General features: G+C 38.6%; 3 protein-coding genes across 5 annotated transcripts; all 3 read left to right on the top strand.

Moving 5' to 3' along the window:
* Positions 1–336: 336 nt before the first annotated feature.
* On the top strand, positions 337–4,961 carry nudt21 (nudix hydrolase 21). 2 transcript variants are annotated; one of them, XM_031314356.2, is made up of 7 exons: positions 337–642; positions 1,588–1,788; positions 1,877–1,940; positions 2,026–2,115; positions 3,107–3,182; positions 3,353–3,467; positions 4,526–4,961. In XM_031314356.2, exons 1-7 carry the CDS (start codon positions 521–523, stop codon positions 4,545–4,547), a joined length of 690 nt encoding a protein of 229 aa, XP_031170216.1. In that variant the 5' UTR covers positions 337–520; the 3' UTR covers positions 4,548–4,961. The 2 variants fall into 2 exon arrangements, with proteins under 2 accessions (XP_031170216.1, XP_031170215.1); XM_031314355.2 differs by having other exon boundaries at positions 3,353–4,961.
* A 1,569-nt stretch (positions 4,962–6,530) lies between these two features.
* ogfod1 (2-oxoglutarate and iron-dependent oxygenase domain containing 1) lies at positions 6,531–12,067 on the top strand. Of its 2 annotated transcripts, none has more exons than XM_031314336.2 (13): positions 6,531–6,826; positions 8,060–8,205; positions 8,294–8,340; positions 9,919–10,019; positions 10,145–10,261; positions 10,344–10,435; positions 10,539–10,667; positions 10,865–10,978; positions 11,053–11,132; positions 11,210–11,451; positions 11,537–11,665; positions 11,744–11,802; positions 11,886–12,067. In XM_031314336.2, the coding sequence occupies exons 1-13, from the start codon at positions 6,661–6,663 to the stop codon at positions 12,045–12,047; spliced, it is 1,584 nt and encodes a 527-aa protein (XP_031170196.1). In that variant the 5' UTR covers positions 6,531–6,660; the 3' UTR covers positions 12,048–12,067. The 2 variants fall into 2 exon arrangements, with proteins under 2 accessions (XP_031170196.1, XP_031170197.1); XM_031314337.2 differs by having other exon boundaries at positions 11,537–11,659; positions 11,886–12,064.
* Positions 12,068–13,671: 1,604 nt separating this feature from the next.
* tradd (tnfrsf1a-associated via death domain) lies at positions 13,672–22,927 on the top strand. The gene is made up of 5 exons (XM_031314338.2): positions 13,672–13,764; positions 18,098–18,252; positions 18,380–18,660; positions 19,471–19,618; positions 22,154–22,927. Exons 2-5 carry the CDS (start codon positions 18,099–18,101, stop codon positions 22,450–22,452), a joined length of 882 nt encoding a protein of 293 aa, XP_031170198.1. The 5' UTR covers positions 13,672–13,764; position 18,098; the 3' UTR covers positions 22,453–22,927.
* The last annotated feature ends 1,052 nt before the right edge of the window (positions 22,928–23,979 follow it).

Raw genomic sequence — 23,979 nt, 5'->3', positions numbered from 1 at the left:
TTGCAGCTGTGTGAGTTATTTTGCCTCGTTCCTTGTTTTAGAGGTGTTTAAGCCCTTTAATTCATGATATCCCAGAACATTGACCCAGCAGCTCTTTGCAGTGCAGTCTAATGTGAATTTAAAATCTGAATAAGATGTATTGCCAAGTACGTTCTCAATGACAATGAACATGCCTTGGTGTTTGGTGCATACATAAACATATGAAAAGGAAATAAATAAATAAAAAGCAAGTAGTGCAACAGACAAGAACATACATTTAGATTGATGGTTTTAAATAACCCGCTGATGTTCATCATCCAGACCAGCAGGTGTCGCTGGGGGGGACATCGGCCAGAAAAACCGCACTTCATCACCAGGAAGAGGAGGGCCGAGGGAAACGACGGTAGAGAAATTGTTGTGGATTGTCCACACAAGTGTTGAGAGTTTCTTTTGATATTCAGATAGTCCAGCGATTTACGAACCAACTACCACCTGAGGTACAGTTAGAGGAGGATTTAGCCTCGTCGTGCACACGTTAGAGATGTCGGTCGTGCCTCCCAATCGCTCGACCACCGGCTGGCCGCGCCGTGGTTCCGTTCAGTTTGAGAACAAATACATGAGCGGGCCTACTAAACCGCTCACACTGGAGAGGACCATCAACCTGTGAGTTCATGTGGACCAATAATAACGCAGCTGATATCAGTTTCTAAATGTTAAGATAACGACCCACGGCAAAGTCAATCTAAAGCTCAATTAGCTAACGTTAATTGTGTTTGATGCACACCGGCGAGAGCCAGGAGATGCTGACCAATTCAGACATAACAATGTGTTTCACACAAAACATCAGTGTCCCTGATGTGGCCTCGTATTGGCCTTGGATGTGGTTGCTTTCCAAGAAATTAGTCTAAAGGTATGGTAGATAAAATACCATATAGGATGTTAAAATAATGGCTAAGCATGTATTTAGTTGGACGCTTTCATTGTTTGTTTCACTCAGTCACATTTTAGAAAATTGTATCATTTCATTTTTAAATAGGGCTGCAACTAACTATTATTGATTATAGAGCTGAACTTATTAGTTAATTTATCAAATTCGATTGACAGAAAATTAATTGACCACAGTTCTTTTCAAATCAAATATAAATTATAACAATCCACACTTTCAGTTTCTCAAATGGGATTATATATTTCCTTGTCTATAAACTAAATACAATTGACCTCTGGCAGTTGGTCGGGCAAAACAGGCAATTTAAATATAATAATATACCAAATGTGGGTTTGGGGAATTTGTGATTTTTTATTTTTTTTTTCTTCATATTTACATTACATTGTACATAGACTCTTTGGGCTCTGGGAAATCGTGATGTGCAAATTTCACTATTTTCTGATGTATAGATTTTAAAAACAATCTCTTCATCCAAACAAGTAACAGATGGTTTAATCAATTATGAAAAAAAAGAAGGTTTGTTGCAGTCCTAGATTAAAATTGTATTATTATAGTGTGTGAGTGTATATCACAGCTTTACTTTTTATAACATACATGTAGGAACCACACTAATGATCTCTGTCCATGCTTAATTACTTTTTATGTGTGCAATTGTACTTCAGATACCCTCTAACCAACTACACTTTCGGCACCAAGGAGCCTCTGTATGAGAAGGACAGTTCAGTGGCTGCCCGGTTCCAGCGGATGCGGGAAGAGTTTGATAAAATGGGAATGCGGAGGACAGTGGAGGGTGTTCTCATTGTCCATGAACACAGGCTGCCTCATGTGTTACTGCTGCAGTTGGGCACCACTTTCTTCAAACTGTGAGTAGTTGATGTTAGAAGGCTCCTGTATGAAGCAGAAAGTGTTATTTACTGAACAGTCGTCTGACAGTTTGCTTCTCTCCTGCAGGCCCGGGGGAGAGTTGAGTCCTGGAGAAGATGAGGTGGAGGGTCTGAAACGTCTAATGACTGAGGTAGCTACATCACAGCACAGGTTAAGCTTCTTTTTGCTGTGGTTATTGTGGAGTTTACGTATATTAACTTTTGTTTTGATGTTAGATCCTCGGACGGCAAGACGGCGTGAAACAGGACTGGGTGATTGACGACTGTATCGGCAACTGGTGGCGCCCCAACTTTGAGCCTCCACAGGTTAGTACACACGGATGACAATAAAGTTTTGAGGAATTAATTAACTGAAGGAACATTTTTAATAGATACCGTTATTTATAACATTTAAATTGTAAGCAGAGTGTATCATTAACAGATCAGTAAAAAAAAGTGAAAAGTTTTTAGCAGCCTCTGAACAGCATCTGTTGTCCAAAAACAACAAAAACAAATACACATTTTAAACCACAGTGGCTTCCACACGTGTGGAAGCCACTGTGGTTTAAAATGTGTATTTGTTTTATGAATATGCAATGATTTTGAGATTTGTATATGATTTTGAGACTTAAACATACTTTCATCAGAATCCAAAAAGCTTTGTTGCCAAGTACGTTTTTTACACATACAAGGAATTTGTTTTGGTGCTGTAGGTGCGTGTCACACAATCTCTAAATACAAGAGGGCTAAGAGAATCAAACACCAGAATATAACAATATAAGTATAAACACATATACACAGTATGTATTAATTAAAAATAAAAATAATAATAAAAATAAAGAACTCCACAGTGTCAATTGTGGAGTCACAGAGGGTGATGGGGGCAGGTGGGGCTGAGTTCTTCCTGAAGTCCACAACCATCTCCACTGTCTTTAGGGTGTTGAGCTCTAGATTGTTCACCAGGTGGTCAGTCATTCATTCATTGCTAACCTAACAATATTACTAATGTGAGGTATATGTCAAATTCTCAAAGATGGAAAAAAATGGAAAAACCTGGTTGTTGTGTCTGACAAGTAGTGTCATTTCATTCTCCGATGCTCCACTCGGTGTGGCCCGTTTTTTTACTTGTAGAGTTACTGTACAGCAGCACATCAGTTACTGATGGCAACTTATTGCAAATGGCTGCCGGTGTCTGCTTCATAAATACAGAATGAAACATGAAAATGCACTCTGAATCCCAGGCTGAATTCTCTGTTGTCAATCAGCGCAGTTGTAGTTTATATCTGTGTGAACTGATCTAAAGTTGTTTGTTTTGCAGTATCCGTATATTCCAGCTCACATCACCAAACCTAAGGAGCACAAGAAGCTATTCTTGGTTCAGTTGCAGGAAAAAGGTCAGTATATCAAAACGTAACTTGTGAAATTATTGGATTTCAGCATTGATGTTTAGAAGTAGAGAATAAATGGTAGACAGAGGTATAAATAAAAGGAGAGGACACGCATGTAAAAAGTTCTATAGGATCATTGCTTCTTGTTTGGAAACCTGTGATTCATGTTTCCACAGCGCTGTTTGCTGTCCCCAAGAACTATAAACTGGTGGCAGCACCATTGTTTGAACTGTATGACAACGCTCCTGGATATGGACCAATCATTTCCAGTCTACCACAGCTATTGAGCAGGTATTGTTTATGTCATTGTGTAAGCAGCGGAAATTGAACTGAAACACCAGTTTTTTTTCTGTTGACTGTCACTGGCTAAATTAAAAATTGAAGGGCTGGAATCAAATATCATTACATGAATTGTCTGTAACAAGGATCTGTTATGTTCAATTGCTGACAAAACCTGTATCTGTAACTTTTCTAATTGTAACATAATAAACATTTTATCAACACCCGTTAACACAGTGAAAGCACAATGAATATAGAGACTACTTAAGAGCGTTTTCAGATAGTATCCATCCTTCTGAAGTGTCTGAGGACAACACTGAAGACTGCACCACAGCTTATTTATACCAGCCAGGAGGCAAAAGGAGACGTATACCTGTACACACAGTATTTGCAGATAAAGATTGTACTTAAAATGAACAAGCATGCTAAGCAGTGTGCAGGAGTTTTGTCACTTTTATTCAAGTTGCTCAGCCCTCTGATGCACCAGTCACACATTCAGGTGTGCAGGGATTTATTTTTATTTTTTTTTGTATTTTGTATTTTACTTTAAATTTGCTCAAAACGGTTTACTGTATTACAAAGAGCGAAATCAATATTGTAAGTGATGGTGCTCAAGTAACTCCTCAGAGCAGGAAATGACACCAGCAAGACTCCTGCATGAACTCTAAAACTTAAAGGTTCCCTGTGGAGTTTTCTTGTATGTTTACATTAAGTGGTACTCACCAAAACTCATTGTGCATCCTTGAGATCAAACACATGGGATGAATGCATATCCTTCATCATAAAACATTTGCAAAGCAGATTTTTTTACTGAGTATTTTAAAATCTGGTATCGTTTATATCCATGTGCTTGCTAGTAGTTGTCTTCTTGCCTGCATTTGTTGGCACATTGTTATGGCCCACTCAAAAATGAAACTGCTTAAAAACTCCAGAGGTTTCCTTTTTAATAGAAAAAAAATTAAAACAAAACAATTTGGAAAAGACAAAAACAAATTGCAGTGCCCTTATTGTGAAAATCATCAACTTAAAATTATAATAATAATAATAATATAATAATTATCTTTTTATAGGTTCAACTTCATTTACAACTAACTTGAGTGAACAGAAGTACGTCTCGCTGTCTCTGTGAGTGCAGTCCTGTGTGAGTGAAGATGAGACAATGTGGAGAAAAAAAAATACTTCATCTTTTAGTTCAACTTTCACAAAGGAAAAGCTTGTCATGTCAGGTATATTGACAGTTCACGGGGTGTTTATACTGTTAGAAGAAGAAAATGAAAATGTCATGTGTCTGTTTTTTTATCTTGAGAAACTGCTAGTTTGTGTAGTACTCAAGTCTGTCTATTCCAGTGTGTTTAGAATCTGATTTTATGTCCCCTGAGGAGGCTAATGTTGGATTAAACAAACTATGTCATTGAGTTTTCCTGTTGTTTTAACCTGTAACAATGCTGTGCTCATTTTTTCTTTTTAATAAAACAGTCTTTTGAGTATGTTTTTATACAATTTGAAGAGCAAGTGAGTGGTTATTGTTTCTGTTTACCTGTCACTTAATTCCAGACTGAGATGAAGTCACTACTGTATTAAATTGCTCAACAGTTACAACAGAGTAGTACTATGATGACAAAACAATCAAATGCTGCTGTTTTATATGTTCCCTTATTTGGTGGGTTGTTGTACACTTGCCAAAAGAAAGGCAGCGATCTTGTCCCAATCCGATATATACATGGGGATCAACTATCCAATGTATACACATCAAGTGAATGTGAAAAACAAAATATTTCAGCGTGAGTCACTAAACTGGAGCTCATGAGGCTGAAATAAGATAAGTGAGTGTGGTACAGAAAATTGGTCTCTTTCACTGTGTAACTTGACCGACTTTGCCCTAAAGTTGACCTTTTTAGGCAGTACCGCCCCAATAAGCTTAAATCATTTGTTCATTTCTAGGGTTAAAGTTAGATATGTGCTGTGGTACAACCAGGTACTAAGTAATGATTCTAAGATAGTTTGAGTACATTCACATTGGAAAAATGATAGTGGCAGTGTGCATATTTCACGCATTACTTATTCACTCACTCCATTACCACAACACAATTAATTTTCATTTCATATTTAGGTTGATAGAATTTTCTTTTTTTTTTTGCACACTTTTGAATGTAGCCTGCATTATATAATATCCATCTATCCATTCTCTAAACCACTTATCCTGTTAAGGGTCATCCTAGCACACACTGGGCAGCATTGTTTTACTGTATGTAATGTAAGAGTCAAATCAAATGAAAACAAATAATCGTAATCATGCCTAATAGAACATTGTTCTTGTCTGTTTATAAATTTGTTTTGTTTTGAACTTTGTGAATCTGCAATGCTGCAGGCTTTGATTGTGGGACTGTGATTATGCACAGTACAGTATTATACAGTATACAGACAGTATATAGACAGGAGTGGTTTGGTTGTCTTGCAGCAAGGTGAAATAACTGACACTGAACTGAACACAAGAAACCATAAAAAGTTAAAGGTTCAACAATGCAGTGGTTATAGTGGCAATCTCTGAAGTATATCATATATTGTATATATTTTAGGAAAGTCTGCATTTCATTTTTAAATGCTACCAAGCTAGATTCCACTCAAGAATAGTCTCACATTTAAACATGACAAAAATATAGTAATCATTTTTCATGAGAACCAGTATTCTCCAAAAAGCAATCCAAATCTAACATTTTCTGTTGTAAAAGATGCAAACATATCAATATTAGAAGTAAACCAGGTGTAACAAAATATTACACTAAAAGAATAGAATATCTGTGGTCTCACTACATCTGTATTGGAAAAAACATTTTCCTAAACATATTGTAGGTGTCAAAGATAAGGAGAAATTATATATTTGATAGTTTTTGCCTGGGAAATCAACAATATTTATATTTAATGCCTCATCCCTCTTAAAGCTAAAACGTATTATTTTTTTTAAATTATGATAAACATTTAACAAAGTATACTTCTGTTCAGTCTGCCAATGCTGCCTGACAGTCTTGCTCAGGGCAGAAATGGACCCACGTTCCATAACGTCATTTTCCCGCGACGCACGGGCCATTTCACACCAATGCGTCAGTAGTGTACTGCTACGTGTGGATGTTATCAAAACTGTTCATAACCTGCGTGTTTAACTGGTTTCACACACCGAATCGTTAAAAGACATATATTATAGGCTATAATGGCGTCCAAACGACAACCGGATGAGAGTGTGAAAACAGACAAGAAGAAGAAGAAGAAGAAGACGACTTGTGAAGAAACAGCTGAACTTTGTTCAGTTGTGGAAGACGAGCAGGTGAAGAAGACTGTGAGGGAGGCGTGGAGCCAAAGGAGTCCCTGCAGACAGGGTTAGTGAAGCAGAAAAATAAAACGACTTTTCTAAAGTAACGTAACGTTACCGCCTCAGATAGTTACCTGAATGAACCGGTGCCACAGTGTTTGTCTGCGCGTGTTGCTCTTTGACACATTGTAACGTTGCTAAATCACAAATATAATTAATTGTCATAATTTATACTGTTTATTGATCACCAGTGGGGAAATTACAATTTACACTCTGTTTGTTAGAAATCACTACACACAGGCCTGAAAAACACACACACACACACACACACACATGCTCAGGACCTATTCATGCAATATATAAATATAACAGCAAAGCAAATATAGGTGAGACAGATGGCCCAGTAATGCACAAAGAAACCCGGCTGATTAAACTACTGAAACGTCCCCAGCTGGTCATTACTTGACCAGGTTTTATTTTATTTTGTTTTCGTTTTTTTATTTTTTTTATTTTTAAGTTTAGCCTTTTAGAACAACTTTATGCAGCTTGACAAACGGGACACAACCATGTCCACCTTGGACCGCCACAGATACTAACCAGTAACTTTTTGTAGTGACAGTTGATCGGTCTCTTTACTGTTTTGGTATTTTATCCTTCTTTTTTTTGTTTAAATTTGATTATATTTTCCTTCTAATAGGGGTGATATGGATAACACCCTTTTACAGTAAATGCAATTCTATATCATGATATATATTATGATGTAGGGATTTTCAGAAAAAAAATATTAAATATTGTTTATGGATAAGATAACCAGACAGGAAGAATTTCTGTTTCATAAAAAAATCATTGATGCTCATTGATTTGCAGCATTTATCTGATACCTCCCAGAGGTATTAATGGTATACGGTAGGCTATTAATGGCAACATCTCTGATGGTAGACACATTTGTCATATTGCCCAATCCAACCTTCTAATAATATGTCTAAAGACTGGAGTTTAGCATAATTGTTTTTCCCATTTTACTTTATTTAAATTTACCTGCCCCACTTAAATAAATATGTATGTAACTTTTGTGTGTCACTCCAGTGAAATCCACTGCTATAAAGTCTGTTTACCAGGTCCAAATAATATTTCACTTTTGTTGTTAAGATTCAGTTTCTCATTAGTCTGGTTATGTTTATGTTTTGAGGCTGTAGCTGCCCTGAGACACTGTTTGTGTAGTAGAGCCTTTGCAGAAGCAGAAGTGAGTTACTTGTCAACATCTCAGCTAGACACATTATCTTTTGTTGTTTATGTGCAGGGGATCTGGAGTTGGACTGCCACCCTTTCCCTCACTGCATCATCAAGAACTTCCTCGGCAGCGAGACCTTCGTGGAGAACCTCCAGAGAGAACTGCTGGAGCTCAACTTCCACGAGAAGTCAAACGATCTGTACAAATTTAAACAGGTGTCTATCGAACTGACCTCACTGATTTAGTCTTGTTAGGTTGTTGTCTTATTATCTTCAAGTTGTTGTTGTTGTTGTTCCCACACAGTCAGATGACTTGAGGAAGAGAACAGAGCCACATATCGCAGGACTGAGGTAAAAAATAATTTGTATTCTTGTGTTGTGTACTGTGTATGCTGATATATATGTTGGTATGAGTTTTTTTGTAGCTTTTTGAGTCTGAGTAAATTATGATCATAATGGTTGGTCTCCGCATGAGCTACAAGTGGAATAAAAGTGCTTTGAAGAGAGGTAGCTCATTCTGTCAGGTGGAATCAAAAGCTAACAAACTTGTTTTGATGCAGTTTTTACTACAGGTCGTCTGTTCTGACAGACATCACATTGACTCAGTCAATCAATCAATCAATCAATCAAACTTTTACACACAATTTTACACACTCATCGGGAGCAAGTTGGCGTCTTTTGTCTTGGTTAAGAGAGTAGAGACGGTATTAAACCACCAAACCAACAATGAATGGCCAATTAAAGAGATAGTTTGGATCTTTTTAAGTAGGGTTGTTTGAGGTACCTATCCATAGTCAGTGTATTACCCAGTAGATGGCGGTTGGCACGCCCCCAGTGTGGTGAAGCAATGTCCTGCTGTGACTGGGGCCCGCACAGCAAAACGTATTTTAGTCACCTAAAAATATTTATTTTTGAATATTTTCATTGCTTTACCTTGCCGTCAGACAGCCCTTTTCATATCTAAAAATCAACAGGGCAAATTATGTATTTGTCATCATAAATTATTTAAGTCAGGCCCAGTGGTAGTGAGGCATGTTGGGGGTTATTTATCAGCTCCACCAGGTGGAGCCAGAGATCACATCTGCCTACTAATGAGTACATTTCCTTCATTTAGTGCTGTTGATTCTGTTAACATTAACAAGTGGCATGGTGTACAAGTGAACACAATGGAAAATGGGCTCAGCTGCAGTTGCTCACAGGGGATCCTTGTTAAGCAGAAGGACTGTTTGTTATTCAGTCTGGTGGTTCCAGTGCTGAACTTTGCAGTGAACACAAAGGTAGCGCACTATATGTTATTACAGCTGTGTAAATGTTGGGGCTTTCAAAAAATGACTAGAAACAAAGATATTTTTATAGAATTATGGAGCAGTAGAAGCCACCAAACCTGCCAAGAGGTTCAGTGTTTAAACCAAGTCTAAGAAAAAATAAGATCTCAGTGTATAAATCAAGATGGATATGAGCTGGTTGTCAAGTCTGAATCCAAGACAACACCTCTGATACTCAAATAATACCAGGTAGCAAAAAAATAATAAGCAATCCTTTCCTTTTATTTTGAAATAATGTGCAGTTTCATTACAATTATGACAAGCTGTGTTTACAGTGAGAGACTGCAACATGTTATTTCTTCTAAATACATATTTGTTATTATATATATTGCTACACCTACTAAGGAAATACAGCCCTGAGGAATAAATACCATAATTAAATACACAATAACGGCCTCCTCTTGTGATCATCTATTATTTATGTCACAACAAAATGTCACGGTAGGATTGAGCAGTTGAACAATCTGTCTATGTGGTGAGGCTTTCAAAATATCTCATTAAATACAAGGTTAAAGGTTCAGCCACATTGTCAGTACAAAACAGGATTGCACCATAAAATGTAAATGTATACTGTATATGTATTTCCCTGTGTCACTGTTTTCAGGGCAGCACTGTTTGGGCGTTTCCGCTCCTGGCTCGGGGAAGTGTTGGGGGTTGAACTGGAGCCCACAGTGGATATTTCTTGTGCAAAATATGAATACACAGGTGAGCTTGTTTTTAAAATCATGCAGGAAAGGCTGTTTTACTTTTAGGCTGTTTGATCAGATTTCTGACGAGTTGATGTGAATGTTCCTTTTTTTCTGCATGTAATATTCTCTCTTCCTTATTAGATGTTCTTTTGTGTCATGATGATGAATTGGAGGGGAGGCGCATTGCTTTCATCCTGTATCTCGTGCCTCCATGGCAGAGCAGCGACGGGGGAACCCTCGATCTTTACACAACAGACAGTGAGTGCCTCACTTTGTGTGTATTTCTGTGCTTTCAGATAACAGAAGTGTATAAGTGTATAATTTCCATCTTTGTCATCAGGTAATTTCCAACCGCAGAGTATAGTGAAGTCGCTCATACCCTCTTTGAACACGCTCGTCCTCTTTGAAGTTTCTCCAGTCTCCTTTCACCAAGTAAGAATAACCGGTCCTGCCTGTTTTTCATCACTGTTTCACCAAAGAAGCAGCTGTGATTGCACATCGATTGTAGATCGATAACGTGTTGTTTTTTGTCCAGGTGTCAGAGGTTTTGACACAGGACAAATGTCGTCTGTCTCTGAGCGGCTGGTTTCACGGGCCGTCTTTGGAGCGTCCTCCTCGCCACATAGAGCCCCCCGTCCCACGGAGCCCACACTTACCGAGAGATGTGAGTTTGGTCAAACGTGCACACTATATTTATAGAAATAGTTTTAGGAAATACACTCAGCTCCAACTTCATATTTAAAAGACAGACGGTGGTATCAATCTTCTCAGCAAGAAAGTAAATGAGTGTATTTCCCAAAATGTCAAAACTTTTCCTTTAATGGACAGACTACTGACATTGTTTTTTTGTGTTCATGACAGGAAACATTGCTGCTGGAGTGGGTCAATCCAGTGTACCTGGACATCTCCTACCAAGAGCAGATTCAGGAGGAGTTTGAGGACAGCTCTGAAATTCAGCTCAAAGATTTTCTCAAGGTAACTTCTTACTCGTTTTCTTCTGCCTCGTATGTGTCCCCTTGTTTCTTTCAGCTGAATATGTCTGTCCTCAGGAGGAGAAGTTCAGGGAGGTGAGGGAAGCACTGCGACTTACTCAGATTCAGTGGACGAGGAGAGGTCCGCCTAATAAGAGGTAGGACATGTTTCATAGATCATTTAAGAGCATATTCTAAGACTGTGATTACAGGTGCTGTATTTGTGTCCATTTAGATGCTATGAAGCAGCCTCTCTGGATACCCTGCCTCAGTGTGTGAGTGCATGTTGGGAGCTGCTTCGTTCAGAGGCTTTCTTCCTGCTTCTCTCCAACTTCACCGGCCTTCGATTGCACTACCTGTGTCCTGCTGATGATGACGATGACAATAAAGACGAGGAGAGAGAGGACGTACTCGACGGAAAGGCCATGGGGTCTTCGACCGAATCACCATCATCAGCAAATACGAGCAGAGAGAAAGGTGTGTGTGTCAGTGTGAGTGGGTTTCTTCAGCTATGAGTCTTTACAGCTGTTTATGTGTGTTTTTTGACCTTTGTTTGCTTTAGAGCCAAGCACACCTGTGTGTTGTGGTGAACTGCGTCGATGGTCTCATGGCAGCTACACTCTGTTGCATGATGCAGAAGCAGCGCGGGCAGAGTACGCTCTGGACCTTGTTTTACCTTTTTGCGGTGCGGGTGAGTCCACACACATGCACACATACAGGAAGGACAAATCAGTCAATGCTGTGACCTTTACAAAACTTTCTTTCGTAGACTGGCAGTCCGAGTTTGGGGGCTTCACGTGTTATGTTGCTAATGAAGAGGATGAGGAGGTGAGTGTTGATTACAGTATGAAGTGTAATTGTACATGTATGGGCAATACTTTATCATTGCTTTGGTTTCCTCCTCATCACAGCTCCTGACAGTGTATCCAGAGGATAATTCCCTCGCCCTTGTCTACAGAGACAAAGAAACCCTCAAATTTGTCAAACATGTCAACCACAAAAGCTCCTCTGGTTCTGCTAACAGTTCTACCTACGGAGCATTTTATGACTTCTCTTTTGTGTACTATGAATAAATATATATATATATATATATGTTTTATCTTGTGGGTTGACATCTTTCTTTCCTCTTCTTAAGGTTTTTTTTTCTTAAGGCAACATCTGTTTATTCACAGATGCTGCCCTGCTCCTTGGGAGCTATTTGGGATTCATTGTTTTGCTCAAGAACTATTTGATGTGTCTATTTGACAGAATGAGCTGGGGATTGAACCGCCAAGCTTTTGATTACTGGACCAGCACCAGTTACTGGAAAACTTAACAGAAAAAGTTTAATTTAGTTAAGTTTTAATAGATATTTTTCAGGCATACCCATTTACAAATTATCAGTCCCCTAAAAGTCTGCTAGCTACTTTTAGTGCATCTTCATTTCATGAAAATTACATATTGAAGATTGTGGTTGACTTGGCACTGCTGTTGTTATTGCAGTTGACTTCAACCAAGTGTGTGAGAAGATAAGTGAGCGTAGATGGGATGAGACAGCTCGGTCCCAGCTCTTGTCTTAAACTAAATCATTAAACATTACAGTTTATCGGCTATTACCTTGGTCAGTACTAAAAAGAAATTGGTTCACTAAAGTAACTATGGGTCCTTTTTAATTGTAATATCATTGGGGATGAGCTGGAAAATTATTTTTACATGACAGAATGATGCTTTTGACATAATGGTGAAACCAGTATCATAATCAAACACAAACTTAATTTTCATTTCAGCCAGATTTGGTAAAAAAATGTTTTATGGATCTTTTTATTACCAATTTTTCCATTAAAAATATGTTTTCCCATCATACATCTTTGAACAGCATTAAAACTACACATTTGGGCAAAACCTCTTACATGGCAATTGTATTTATTTGTAATTCTATAAAGTTTGAGAAGGAAATTGTCTCCAGTTGTGTCCATGAACATACACTGAAGTGTAGCAACTAGGGCTGTATCTAATCATTTCCCTCATCGATTAATCCCTTACTCGATTATATGAAGAAGTAAAAATGTTTGTCTTCCAAGTGCTTGTCTATCTGACCAACAGTCAAAAACTCAAAGATATTTAGTTTATAATGATATAAAACAGGAGGAAAAACGAACCGTCCTCACACATGACAAGCTGGAACTTTATTTGCTTGTAAGTTGCTGATTAACTTTGCTCATTTCGGCACCAGTGGCTAAAATTAGTAGGCTTCTTAGTAGGTTACTTTGCATTGTTAAGGGATCTTTTAGCAGATGTTTACAGCTGTTAACCAATAATAAATCAGCAAATACGGCCACAGTAACAAGTAATACGTTACAGAAACACAAGGCTTAACATTGGATAGGCTAGAGAGAATCGATCTAGCCGTTTAAATTGGCAGCATAGTGTGCCATCATTTACAGTAGCTACCACTGATTAAGTCACTTGACCAAAGTTGAAGTCGCCTTCAGACACTTCCTTGATTTCCTATTAAACTAGTTATTTTAACTCTCATCAGTTTACTCCTTAAATTAATGATTACAAATTTCAGTCGAAAGGAATATTAACAGGGAAATGTTCAAGTTAAAGATATGCGAGATATATTCCGCCATTAAAAAAAACACTTCCTGCCTGTCATGATTTTTCTCCCCAGGCGTCATGTTGATTTCCACCAATCAGAGAGTTCTTTGATTCCTGCTCAGCCAATGGGAGGCCAGGAAGTTATTACCGTGTCAGTGGGTGTGATCCCGTAGAAGGAAGCGTTGCCGAACAATATATCAAAGTTTTAAGGTAAGTTTGTACCGACTTTAACAAAGAGTTATTGTACAGTAAATCTAAAGACGATGAGTTAGAAAACATGTCTGCCTGGTCCTGTGTCTTTCACACTTTTAGCAGTTTGGTCGCACCGTGGCCGAAGTTTTACGGCAGTTGAGTCCACTGTACGTGAGGTTTACCAACATGAACTGAGCTCTCACAATAACCCACCGAGCTCCATTCATGTCTTTAGCGTTTTAACAAAACGTTTGCCATTATAAAAAACAGACGGTTTATGTCTCAGGTTGGTTGAATCAAACTGTAACGTTACTGCTGCTGTACAATTCTTGATAAAAACATTCACACCTGTGGCAGCAGGTAACTAGCTAACTTCACGGACTTATAGCTCTAACCGAAACTCACGGTCCGTTACCTGTAAGGGAATGTCAAACAAAAAATACTGTAACGGTACTGTGGAAAACGCATACTTGATTTGTCAAACAGACTGCTGGAGCCTCGTATTAGCTTCACGTGAACGTTTGAATTATTTATTGCAAAGAATGCAGGGTTTGTCCCTCATCCCTCACAAGCTGGAGCCCCCAAATGTTATCCACTTTGCTTTTTTGTTTATCATTTTGTTGTTAAATGAATAATTGGCTAATTATTTCAGCGCCCTGATCACATTTCTAAGTAATATAGGTTCCTTGTTGTAATTCATTGTTGTCACTTACCTTGTCTGTCGATTCACAAAACGGACGGTTCTGTCCGGTTGGTCAAATCACACTGTAATGCTTAGAATTGCTTTAAAGAACGCATCTCTTTGTGGACAGCATGGACAGAGGGAATGATTACTCCGACCAATAATTCTATCTGTGTATATATACCCTGTGAGTATTGTTTTAAGGCAGATTTGAAACATGTTATAGGCTATACTTAAAGCCCCTACCCACCCATGGTCCACCTACACAGATGTTTAGACTTTTTCTACCTGATTAGACCTCTTCTCAGAACTGTGGACATCACTCTCCTGTAGCTTCAGGGTACAACAAACTTACCCCTCTATCATAATAGTACATAGAGTGTGGTGACATCCTGTAATTCCCAGAATAGCTTTATCCAACTTTAACCTGATTCCTATGTTTATGACTTGCAAGTGTTCACATTACAGGACAACCCAGGACATTCATATGATTACAGAGTTGGTTTTGTCTCACAAAAACTGTGCATGGACAATATAACAATATAACATAACGCTGGATGTCCCTCATTTCCCTCACACTCCACAGCCATTTTAATTCCAGAGCTTGCCTCCCTAGATGCACATGTTCCACCAAAACAAGTTTCTTCCCGAGGCCATTTGACACCATACCTGCACCGGCACTTAGCGCCCAAGACGGTTGTGATTGGTTCAAAGAAATGCCAATAAACCAGAGCACGTTTTTCTCCTATCCCGGAATAATGTGTGGACTAGCCAGACCCTCCTCTGCAGCGCTGTGGAGGAAGGTCTGGCAATGCGAGGCTAGGTCTGTGTAAACAATTTATTAGTGCTGAAAGTCAATTTCACGTCAATGTTTTCTATTAGTTGATTTGTTGATTGACAAAAAACTAATGATAATATGATGATATATTGATAATTTAAGTAATTTATCAATCAAAATGGCAAATTTGCTTTTCAAATGTGAGAATCTTTTGCATTTATCGGTTTCATATCATTGTAAATGGATTGTTTTGGGGTTTCAGACCGGTCGTCAGACAAAACAAGCAATTTGAACATTCAGTCTGGTGAAGGGCATTTGATTGATTCACCAAAAGATAATACCAGATAACAGTCCCACAGGTCCCTTAAGTTTACATATGGAGCTATAAAGCCCTATAGACAACAACACAAAACAGACAGAAACAAGCATCATCTCACATCATCACAAAAAGGTAAAATTACTAGTCTGTGGAAGCACATCTTTGTGATAATTCAATATTTATTTCACCTAAATGTCAGACAAGCTCTCCAGGGAATACTAGAGGTGGCCTTTTGGCAGCAAAAGCTAAATGATTTATTTTAAGCTGCTGATGATCACTTAATCCTCATACAGCTGTTGGAAAAAAATCTCACAGTAGACTTCCAGAGTACCGGTAGATAGGATAGCACATAATTACATACTGGCTAAGTTGTGGAGATTCCTGTAGACCCAGTAGCCAAGCATACTACAAGCATGTATTAGTGAAACATGAGGACATGCATATAATCCAGCTCAGAGGATGCTCTTTCCACGCAGAGAGCTCTGCATCCTGTGCATGGAGACAACACCAACTGTGAGCTAACGGGCTCCAGTGGTTCATTCAGAATACAGGAGTTAGGGACTGGACTGGGGGAGGGGAGGACTGAGATTAAACGTGTTTTATGTAATGAGGGTTTCAAAAGGAAGCTGGGGTAAAAAAGGGTAAAGTGGAGTGAGGCCACAACAACCAGGGACCACTAGGACAGAAGTGGGTTTAACTCCAGGAGGAAACAAATTCCTTGCTGTCACAGGCAGTTATATTTAGATAGGTTGTATGATTTGTTTCCCTCTTCGTGTTGATTGGGAATGGTATCATCGGCCGATGAAAGGAAAAGTATATTGAACATTTCATCGCATCTCAAGTTCAGAATCTGATGGACAGTTCAGAGAAATGGTTGTGTAACTGAGACAGTATCAACTCTTTTTGTCACCACATGGGTTTCATTTCATCATTTAGTGTAACATGTCAGAAAACAGTGATAAATGCCTACCACAATATAACAAAGCCAACAGTGATGAAATAGATGACCAAAGATAAACAATTTACAATCGTAGAAAACAACAAATCCTCACATACATGAAGCTGAACCAGTGAATCTTTGGCAACTTTGCTTGAAAATTACTTAAACAATTACGCTCTAACATATTGTATGCCCCATAGAAACCAATCTACCTTATTAATTCAAAACTCCACTCAAAGATCAACTGCAGTTAAATCGCATATTAAGTATTTGAATTGCTATTTTTTCTCTCAATTCTTATCATTTTGGCGCTGGTGATTCTCCTTTGGGGCTGGCTAAAACCTCTTTGGGGGGCGCCAAAAATTACTCTATGCAGGAAAAACCCTGATCTCCGGTGTCTGCGTACAGTAAAGGCAAAGAAAAATCTATTCATGTGCCATTTTTGACAATTTGATGAACAAAACTGTCTATTCTGCTTGAGCAAATGAAACCCCAGTTAACAAAAGTGCTTAAAAAATACTAATATTTAAATACTACTGGTAAAATCATCGGGGGAGTCCCGCACAGCCTGACTCTGGGCAGTAAAACTGAGATAAGCGCTCCTATTCAAGTTTATGTTCTGCTTGTTCAACGGTTGTTTGGTAAACTGCTATTAAAGGTGACTACTTAGTTTTGTTATTAAATTGTCACGACACAACAGTAAAATATTGAATGTAATCATAAATATTGTGATTTGCTACCTCCCTAATCCTTTGGTAGTGTTGACCTTTGTGGGTTTTAGTTTTATTCGGGTCTTATGATATTATCATATGAAATGGTTGTAGTATTAGGTAATAGTAGCCGTTCTCAGAAATCCTTAAAATGAACAAAACAAGCAGTCACTTATTTTCTATTAAAGTAAATTCTATTGATTGATTTATCCCATTTTATTGAAGAATTGTAAATGGACTAAGCAACAGTCATACAGATGTTGCAAATATACACAGAGAAAAATACATTCTGTTCACTGAGTGCTGGATACACATTAAACGGAAATAAAAAAAAAGAGACAACTTTACATATTTATTGTAATCTGACTTTTGAATGGAGACATCCCTGGAGAAAATGGAGGATAATCTAGGCATTTCACAGGGATGGAAAGCATCCTGATTTCTCTGATTCTGCTGATCTGGAAGATGGTAACTTCTTGACCTTTACAACGCCCAATATCACAGCAGGCTATTTGATAACTTGACTTGTAAACTTCTCAGGGTCTTTACTTTAAACCTGTTTGAAGTGAAGGGCTCTCTTTCTTCTTCAGGTTTACATAATTCTTCATACAGTTAACACAGATGTTGGAGAGAGCTGTGGACACACAACATAAGTAAACAGCTTTAGCCCCAGTTAGTGTTGTAATGTAAGATGTTATGAAGTGGAACGCACCCAAAATAAAGTGGCGATAATGATTCTTTCTCCAGGATATTTTACAGCAACTCAGCACACGCTCTTTGGCTTTTACTCTTCGCTCTACATGTTTAGTGTATTTGTAGACTTGTGTTATCTTCTTCTGCACATCAGACGGAGGATCCTTTGATGTTGTCAGCTCACCATTGAATGAAGAAAAATGTGCTGTGTCTCAAATTGTGTTCAGAGGATGGCAGACAAGACCGTGGATGGTGGGCCATGGACAGGATGTGCGGTTATGTTTCTGCAGTCGCTCTGTCCTGGTGTGAACCTGCTCTCTCTCTACAAAGACCGAGAACAGGGAAAGTTCATCGTTTTTAAAGTCATCAAGCTGACACTTACAGGTGAGTGCTCTAGTAAGGATCTGTTAGGCATACCTAGTATACTAATTAAGATAAAAGACCCACTTATCACAACAAATCTGTATTTTCTGGGATGTCACATAAATGAATCAGAATTTTCCATTGTCAGATTCTGCAGGAGGTCTGGGTGGTTATGAGATACTTAAGGTCCATGACGCTGATCCCTTTCTGGGGGTGGAGGTGAAGTTTGAGGATGTGGCAGCATGTCAGCAGTTCCTTGAGAGCTACAGCTCTGGAGCGGTGCGTCAGTCCCTCTCGCAACACGCATGCCGGCTTCTTGCACTCCCCCAAGAGTTCACAGTGGAAACTCAGCTCAAGGCCAGCACTCACATCCTGGATCTCTATCTGGACAAGCTGGAGCTTTGCCTGCAGCACATCCACCTGTCACAGGTATACTGGATGTTTCTGTTTGTCTGTTCTTTGGCGATTTAGCTCCAGTATTTCAAAATTTTAAGTAGTCGATATTTAGCCGAGACTTTAATTTAATCAGACTAAATTTCCATTTAATTTCACGTCATTCATTCAGCCTGACATTGTGTTTGTGTCAGCCGATTTCTTCATGTGATTTAGTTTTGGCCTAACCAATCACTAGCGAGCGATGTATCGTGCCTACCTTATTTTCATGACCGGGAACAGTTGCAGTTAACTTTTTCCCAATATTAAATAAGTCAATTTAGGAGTTGTTATCGCTGCACAATTTAACATTTCCCCTTAATAGCCTCCATGAGTTTGGGAACCAAAGGTTATATACTACAGCTCATAGTGGCAAAAATTTAAGTTTAACTAAATTAATTAAAACTCCACAAGCTCCAGGAGGATCTTGAATAACAGCATCAAATGGAAAAAGAACATCTTTGGAAAAAACACTTTGCTTTCTCTTTGTGAAGTTTAATTGACATCTGACCCCACATGTCTGTTGGTATAAAATGTTTATTTTTTTAAAGATTTCCTGTATATTAACTTCAAAAACATAGTAGTATATAGTAAATACTATATACAATTAATATGTAGTATAGACATATTCAGTGTGAGTCTATGATGACAGGCCAGATTAATAAAGCTTAGAGAAGGAAAGAGCAGCAAAACCATACAAACGTGAGTCCTGTGGGTGGCATGATGTACACTCGCACATCAGAAAGTAATTGTTCACCTAAATGTTCTCATTCATTTTATTAAGTGACCTTTGTCATTTTGTGTCAGCCGGAGCGCCTGCGCGATGAGGAGATTGATCATCTGGAGCAGCAGCTGCAGACTCAGGCCCTCCGCCCAGCCCCACAGTCGACCCCTGTCCCACAGGAAGAGTCTCCCGTCCCCAGCAACTGCTTCAAATTTCAGAATAAAGTCTTTGGTGAGTCGAGACGACCATTTCTACTTTTGAGTCTTGTGTAGTGTGTCCTTTACAGACTTAGTGCCAGACCTTTGGCCAAAAGAGGTCACAATAGAGATTAAAAATGCATTTATATCAGATAAAGATATATTTTTTTTCATTTTTTGGTGCTTGGTGCCTTTTTATTATTAGATTCACCAGAAGCACACGGTTCAGTGACATATGGTGGAGAAACCTTGCTGTCAACTTTAAATGACCCTACAGTTTTTTTGTTTTTTTGTGTTTTAGGACTTTACTACAAATTGTGTGCACACTACATTACTTTCAGTCAGTTTTCAAAGCACACCATTATTTTAAAGATAAATGTATTTCCTATCTTCCAGGCAACCATTTTTTTTAGTTAATCCAACAACGTGTTAAAGGGAAGTTGAGATAAGAAACTTGCTTGTAATAAATAATCCATATTGATTTTTTACGATTGTGTCATTGCTGCACCAATCAACCAATCAATCAATCAATCGATCGATCGATCGATCGATCAATTAATCAATCAACATTTATTTATATAGCACTTTACAGCAACCAGCAGGTATCCAAAGTGCTTTACATCAAGAACCATGAATAAAACAGCATAACATACAATAAAAAGAATAAAAACATAGAAAACAGTCAAATCAGAAAAGGTTACTTAGAAACAGGAGAAGTATTAAAAGCCATTCTAAATAAATAAGTTTTGAGTTTGGATCTAAAGAGAGCTACATCTGTAGTAGTGTGAATATCAGGGGGTAACTTGTTCCAGAGTCTCGGGGCAGCAACTGCGAAAGCCCGATCACCCCACTGTTTATACCTTGACCTTCGGACTTGTAAAACCAGTTGATTTGAAGACCATTTAAGGCCTTGAAAACAAACATTAAAATCTTAAAATCGATTCTAAAACGCACCGGGAGCCGTGGTCGTACAGTCTGTAGGTTGTATTGTTTTGAAACCTATTTAATGTTGGTGTGTCCGTGTCCTTGTTGGAAGCCTCCTCACTGAGGTTTGTTGGTCTGCAGTCAAGAAGATTTCAATGCGAGAAGCCAACAAGTTCATGTTATTTTTTTCACAACATCCAACACTGACAGCGTATGAATTCAGTGCTGTTTGTCAGCTGACTCTCTAATCCAACCTTTCATAAATTGATCGTCGTTGGGAAGAGATTAGTGCCAGCAGATAATGTATTTGAATTGCATTGATTTGAATTTGTCGACCTCATTTTGAACTGTTAAATTAACATTAACTGATGAGGCACTACAGTGTCTTGAAAGTTAATTTTAATTTTCTTATTTAGTTAATTAAAGATTTGATTTGAGTTCATGTAAATGTAGATTCAGCTTCCTCAGACACACTACTGTGTCTGGGCATCAGGGACTCCTGTTCCCTCAGTGCCTCCTCCAAGGCCTTCAACAGCCTGAGCTGACCTCGTTTCAAGTTGACTCTGAATAATGAAAACTGATTTCATCAAAATAACATATTTTAGAGGGGAATAGGTTTTACATCACATCGCCTGTACCAGTGATATAATTCGCCTTAGAATAGATTGTATTGAGTATGTGTGTGAGACTCAAAGTGTGCATACACACTGAGTTTCCGAGTATGAGTATTTACAGATTTTGAAAGTGACAAAGGTGGTGCAGACAGTTTATGAGCGATCAATGTGTTAGAATTGGGGTGTTGTGAATTAAATGTCCCGGTGCTATTAGGGGGGGTGTCACTGTCACAAACATCAACCTGCATGCGGTCCACTTTCCCTAGCGTTGTTCATGGGTCCCTACTGTAGTCCTTAGATAATAAGTCAGTTTTTCCATGGATTATATTTCCTCTACAACATGTATATATAACATGTATGTAATATGTTCTCGGTCTCGGAGGGTCACATTTCAACCAGCGCCTTGTGATGGCCTTTTTTCATGCAATTATTTTGAATTTTAGATTTTGAATAGATAGTTGTCCTTCTTTTGAATTATGTCCCCGGGTATCAGTCCCAGGTACACACTCCGGGGGTCCCTGGGAATCTTGTAGCATAAAATCTTCTCAAAAATCTGAAAAACCCTGTCCCAGAATGTTTGTATTGTCATAACTGGCCATTTTTTGTGAGTGACTGGCATTCATCTGCCAACACTGTCTTCAGCATTGCTGCTGTTTAACCAATTGTTTATTTTTTTATGTAGGGTGTAATAAAAAAGCAGATTCAATTCTTCCAATCTGAATTCCCCCCATCTTTTAAAGCTACTGGAAGTTTGTTGTGTTTTACACATGGGATGTGAATCACCCTTCAACAGTTTAATGTTCAGTAATCAATGGTGTGGTAATGGCTCAAAGAAAGATACCCAAAAGTATGATTAATGTATATACAAATCGTGTTGATCCTATAAGGTTAAGGTGCAAGTCTGTAAGTTATTCTTGGAAATATTTACTGTCTACACACAATTATTCTTATTAACCAAAGTTTATGTAATCACAGTTAAGTTCAGTCTACATTAATGTCTTTTCCTCCATCCTTTACATCTGGCCCATCAGAGGACCGAATGCTGACGGCGACAGATGTTCAGAGCTTTTCTAACGGAGTGGGCCGTCAGTGGAAGCATGTAGGGAGGGCCTTGGGGAAGGGCTGCCGGGCTTTGAAGGGTCCGGCCATAGACAACCTGGCCTACGAGTATGAGAGAGAAGGCCTGTATGAGCAAGCCTATCAGCTGCTCAGCCGCTTCATCCAGGCGGAGGGCAGAGCGGCCAAGCTGAGCCGGCTGGTCAAAGCACTGGAGGACTGCAAACTCACCGGCCTGGCTGAAAATATTCTGGACATACAGCCACGAGAGTAACTCTGTGTGCTTTTGTTTCGTGTGTACGCATCGTGAAAACTGAGGAGCAGTTGACTCTGTCCTGCCTGCTTTTACAGTATGTTTATTGATTGACTGACACTGTCATTCAAAATCATTCCTGTGTGTGTGTGTGTGTGTGTGTGTGTGTGTGTGTGTGTGTGTGTGTGTGTGTGTGTGTGTGTGAGAGAGACACGTGTTTCAGACAGGTCATGTGAACACATGCTAAGAATTGATTCATATCTTGATTTGCTTTTTAGTTTTGTTGTTTTCATTTAGAGGAAATGATCTGTCATCACTGTTTAAAAGATATACTGTATTGAGTTTAATGCACTGTTTAAACCTCTTTCGTTTGTGCTTTATAAGTCAATTTACAGATGAAGCCTTCCACAACTGAAGGTTATTGTTTTTTTTTTTTCTACAAAATGGGTGCAAACAAATTAAATGGTTGTAAAAAACAAAAAAGTCTTTTATGTTTGTGTTTGATGCATTAGTGTAATTAAAACTGAAAACATTATTTTGACAAAATTCCCTCAGGTATAATTTAGTGTTTAATCCTCCCTCCCTACCATCACTCATGTCACTCACACACGCACGCACGCACGCTCATATGATTAAACTGTGCTGATTACTGAGCTTCAGAGAGGTAGAGGTTGCACCTGGTGTGTGTGTGTGTGTGTGTGTGTGTGTGTGTGTGTGTGTGTGTGTGTGTGTGTGTGTGTGTGTGTGTGTGTGTGTGTGTGTTTTATCACAGCTCGGCTGTCAAAAAAGGAAATTTATTTGGAGTCTCTTCAGGTTGAGCTTCTCTGCTGGTTTCCATTCAGGGTCCACTGTAAAAAGCCCAACCCCCCTCCCCCCTTTTACTCCACTTGACCATCCATCCAGATGTGATGTGTGGATTAGAAGCTCTTATCACACACACAAACACTTATTATTGCTATATGGTCACAACCCCAACATACACAGTTTATAAGTTATGATAAACACACATCTGGTGTATGTCTGCTGTAACCAGGAAACTTATGTCCTCAGTAATATTTATGACATGGAGGAGTAGAGAAAAGGTGGCTTTGAAACAACATGATCATAATGAAGGGTGATTACTTAAATCCATAGAAAAAAGAAATATGACTATTCTTTTTTTTAATTATTATTTTAGAGTGTGGTTGTTGGCTAGTCCAGGATCTGAATCCCCATCCACTGCGTTTTACTTTAATGTAAAGCTACTCTTCCACAATTGATTATCCAACTACAATGTTTCCGAATATAATTGTTATGTAGGCTAATTTAAAAAAAACAAAACAAATAACAGTTTGTCTTGTGTTCTTGAACACCAACACGCCCGTGTTTTAGGCCTGCTTATGTTTTTAAACGTCAGTGCGATCCTTGTAGAACAGGAGAATATCGGGTTTGGGGCGTTTTAATTTCAACAACAGCACAATTTCCAATAATACCAAAACAAGAGGGCAACATTTGGTATTTAAACGACCCTTTCATTTGAATAATCTTTCATAGAACGTGATTAAAGCT

The sequence above is a fragment of the Sander lucioperca genome, chromosome 3 (assembly GCF_008315115.2).
Source record: "Sander lucioperca isolate FBNREF2018 chromosome 3, SLUC_FBN_1.2, whole genome shotgun sequence".
Classification (NCBI taxonomy): Eukaryota; Metazoa; Chordata; class Actinopteri; order Perciformes; family Percidae; genus Sander; species Sander lucioperca.
Note: the sequence above shows the minus strand (reverse complement) of the source record. Positions and strands in the feature narration are given on the sequence as shown.

Bases quoted from the DNA above. Each gene is read 5' to 3' on its own strand.
- nudt21 (XM_031314355.2), top strand. From the start codon at position 521: ATGTCGGTCGTGCCTCCCAATCGCTCGACCACCGGCTGGCCGCGCCGT. The intron at 1,789-1,876 runs GTGAGTAGTTGA...TCTCTCCTGCAG, and splicing joins GGCACCACTTTCTTCAAACT to GCCCGGGGGAGAGTTGAGTC. The intron at 2,116-3,106 runs GTTAGTACACAC...TTTGTTTTGCAG, and splicing joins CCAACTTTGAGCCTCCACAG to TATCCGTATATTCCAGCTCA.
- tradd (XM_031314338.2), top strand. From the start codon at position 18,099: ATGGCAGACAAGACCGTGGATGGTGGGCCATGGACAGGATGTGCGGTT. The intron at 18,661-19,470 runs GTATACTGGATG...ATTTTGTGTCAG, and splicing joins AGCACATCCACCTGTCACAG to CCGGAGCGCCTGCGCGATGA. The intron at 19,619-22,153 runs GTGAGTCGAGAC...CTGGCCCATCAG, and splicing joins ATTTCAGAATAAAGTCTTTG to AGGACCGAATGCTGACGGCG.
- ogfod1 (XM_031314336.2), top strand. From the start codon at position 6,661: ATGGCGTCCAAACGACAACCGGATGAGAGTGTGAAAACAGACAAGAAG. The intron at 10,436-10,538 runs GTAAGAATAACC...TTTTTTGTCCAG, and splicing joins CTCCAGTCTCCTTTCACCAA to GTGTCAGAGGTTTTGACACA. The intron at 11,803-11,885 runs GTGAGTGTTGAT...TCCTCATCACAG, and splicing joins CTAATGAAGAGGATGAGGAG to CTCCTGACAGTGTATCCAGA.